This window comes from Bison bison, unplaced genomic scaffold (assembly GCF_000754665.1).
Source record: "Bison bison bison isolate TAMUID 2011002044 unplaced genomic scaffold, Bison_UMD1.0 scf7180017864285, whole genome shotgun sequence".
In the NCBI taxonomy this organism is placed as follows: Eukaryota; Metazoa; Chordata; class Mammalia; order Artiodactyla; family Bovidae; genus Bison; species Bison bison.
In genome coordinates, this window is record NW_011494857.1 from 1,255,494 (window position 1) to 1,258,004 (window position 2,511).

General features: G+C 47.5%; 1 protein-coding gene across 1 annotated transcript in view; it reads left to right on the forward strand.

Moving 5' to 3' along the window:
* Window positions 1-1,592: 1,592 nt before the first annotated feature.
* RPS11 (ribosomal protein S11) overlaps window positions 1,593-2,511 on the forward strand; it is a 3,422-nt gene continuing 2,503 nt past the window's right edge. The window contains exon 1 of the mRNA XM_010849620.1: window positions 1,593-1,860. Within this exon, the coding sequence (XP_010847922.1) occupies window positions 1,846-1,860 (15 nt within the window). The 5' untranslated portion in view covers window positions 1,593-1,845. The remainder of the gene's footprint in view (window positions 1,861-2,511) is intronic.

A 2,511-nucleotide genomic window follows, 5' to 3' on the forward strand; every position in this document is an offset into this window, starting at 1 on the left:
TCTCCAGGCAAGAACACTGGAGTGGGTTGTCATTTCCTTCTCCAATGCATGAAGGTGAAAAGTGAAAGTGAAGTCTCTCAGTCCTGTCCGACTCTGAGCGGACCCCATGGACTGCAGCCTACCGGGCTCCTCTGTCCATGGGATTTTCCAGGCAAGAGTACTGGAGTGGGGTGCCATCGCCTTCTCCGAAAAAGTGCGAAGTGAAGGTAAAAAGGACTCTGGTGTTCCTTCTTAAAAAGTTCATTTAAGTTCATCTGCTCAGTCGTGTCCAACTCTTTGCAACCCCATGGCTGCAGCACACCAGGCCTCCCTGTCCATCACCAACTTCCGGAGTTTACTCAAACTCATGTCCATGGAGTCGGTGATGCCCACTCATCTTCTGTCCCCTTCTCCTGCCTTCAATCTTTCCCAGCATCAGGGTCTTTTCAGATGAGACAGCTCTTCACATAAGGTGGACAGCTCTTCACATAAGGTGGCCAAAGTATTGAAGTTTCAGCTTCTACATCAGTGCTTCAAATGAACACTCAGGACTAATCTCCTTTAGGATGGACTGGTTGGATCTCCTTGCAGTCCTAGGGACTCTCAAGAGTCCTCCACCACCACAGTTCAAAAGCATCAGTTCTTCGGCACTCAGCTTTATAGTCCAACTCTCACATCCATACATGACTACTGGAAAAACCACAGCTTTGACAAGACGGACTTTTGTCGGGAAAGTAATTCTCTGCTTTTTAATAAGATGTCTAGGTTAGTCATAACTTTTCTTCCAAGGAGCAACCGTCTTTTAATTTCTCTAAAGGTAGGTGATTAAGTAAGGCTGGAGACAGACTGCTCAGGTTAAATTCCCAAATTCCCAACTATGCCTCAGTTTCCGCATCAGCAAAATGGGAATAATTAACAGAGCCATCCTTAGTGTGTTAGCACAATTCTGCGTACATGGTAATTGCTATTAGATTTTTGCTTTCCAAAAATTGGTAAAATAATAAATTGATATTGATTTGGACCTGCAGTGACCAATGCAGTGGATAACTAGCTCCATGTGGCTATTTAAATCGAATAAAATTAAAATTAAAAATTGAGGTTCACAGTCACACGCCCCCCACTTACAGTGCCAGTGACCACTGTATTGGACAGCGCAGATAGAAAATATTTGCATCATATCGGGGAGTACTATTGGACAGCGCTGTTCAACAATTAGCAGAAGGCCTTTTTGTTTTTTTTTAAATTCGAATAAAATTCTTTTTTTTTATTTGAATTAAAATTTTCAACGAAACCACTCTCTGGGGAAAAAACGGCCCACAAAAGAAACCGACTTTTATTAAACTTCAGGAAGTTCATGGGTAGTGTCCGTCCCTCACAAAGATGGCGCTTCGCAGCGCGTGCATGTTCCTAACACTTTCTGGTCTCTCGCCCCGCAAAAAGATGGCCGCCGCCACGGCCCGTTCAAACCTTGCACGGAAACAGACACGAGGTCCCAAACCCCACGCGGTCTCACTCATCTCAGGAACATGGCCGCCTTCCGATAAATGTCGCGATAACATAGGCTGGTTAAGGCTGGCCACGCCTTCCCAACGTGACCTAGCATGCCGGCGCGCAATGATGGCGTAAGACTCTCGCGAGACAGTGTGCCGCTTCCCGCTCCTCTGCCTTGACCATCATGGCAGCTTTCGTTCTGTCTGCGAATCGCGTGCTTAGGTAGGACCGTTCGCCAATCAGAGTCTCGCCAAGGCACCGCCCCAAACCGTGTTTGTCCCGCCCCTTTGTCGTCACTTCCTCTCTAACCCTTGTGCAGTCGATAAGGAAACCCGGACGCGGCCGCGGCCTTCCTTTTTTCAGGCAGCCGGGAAGATGGCGGACATTCAGGTATGGGCTACGGGCCGATGCCGACACTGCGGGGTCTGGGTTTCAGAGGCGAGTCCTGGAGAGTGGGACTCCGCGCTCCAGTTTGGGGGTTAATTTCCCAGGGGTTAAATCGGGCAGAGGGCAGTTGTCTTGGCGTTAATCTCGATTAGCACCTCCTAAATGTTCCTTTGTAGCTCGGTCGGTAAATAATCTGCCTGCAGTGCAGGAATCCTGGGTTCGATCCCTGTGTCGGGAAGATCCTCTGGAGAAGGAAATGGCAACCCATTCCAGTATTCTTGCCTGGGAAATCTCATGGACAGAAGAGCCTAGTGGGCTGCAGTCCATGGGGTCGCAAAGAGTCGGGCACGACTGGACGACTAACACTTAAATTTTGGAGGCTCCGCATTTGGGGTTTAATTTAAGGTTCAAGGATTTTGGAAGTTGTCTTTTCAAAAATCAAGATTTACAGAGTACTTTTTTTTTTTTTGGGAGGCTTTAGGCTGTAGGGTTAATCCTTTGAGAACTGGCGTTTAAGGGCCACTCCAGGGAGCCCGTCAGTTTGGTATTTAATTCTGGAGCCGCCTATGTTAGTTAAGGCGTGCATCCTGGTTGGATGTCTTTGTGTCTTGAATAATTTTTGCTGAACAGTTTTGGTGTTTAAGGCTTGTTTTT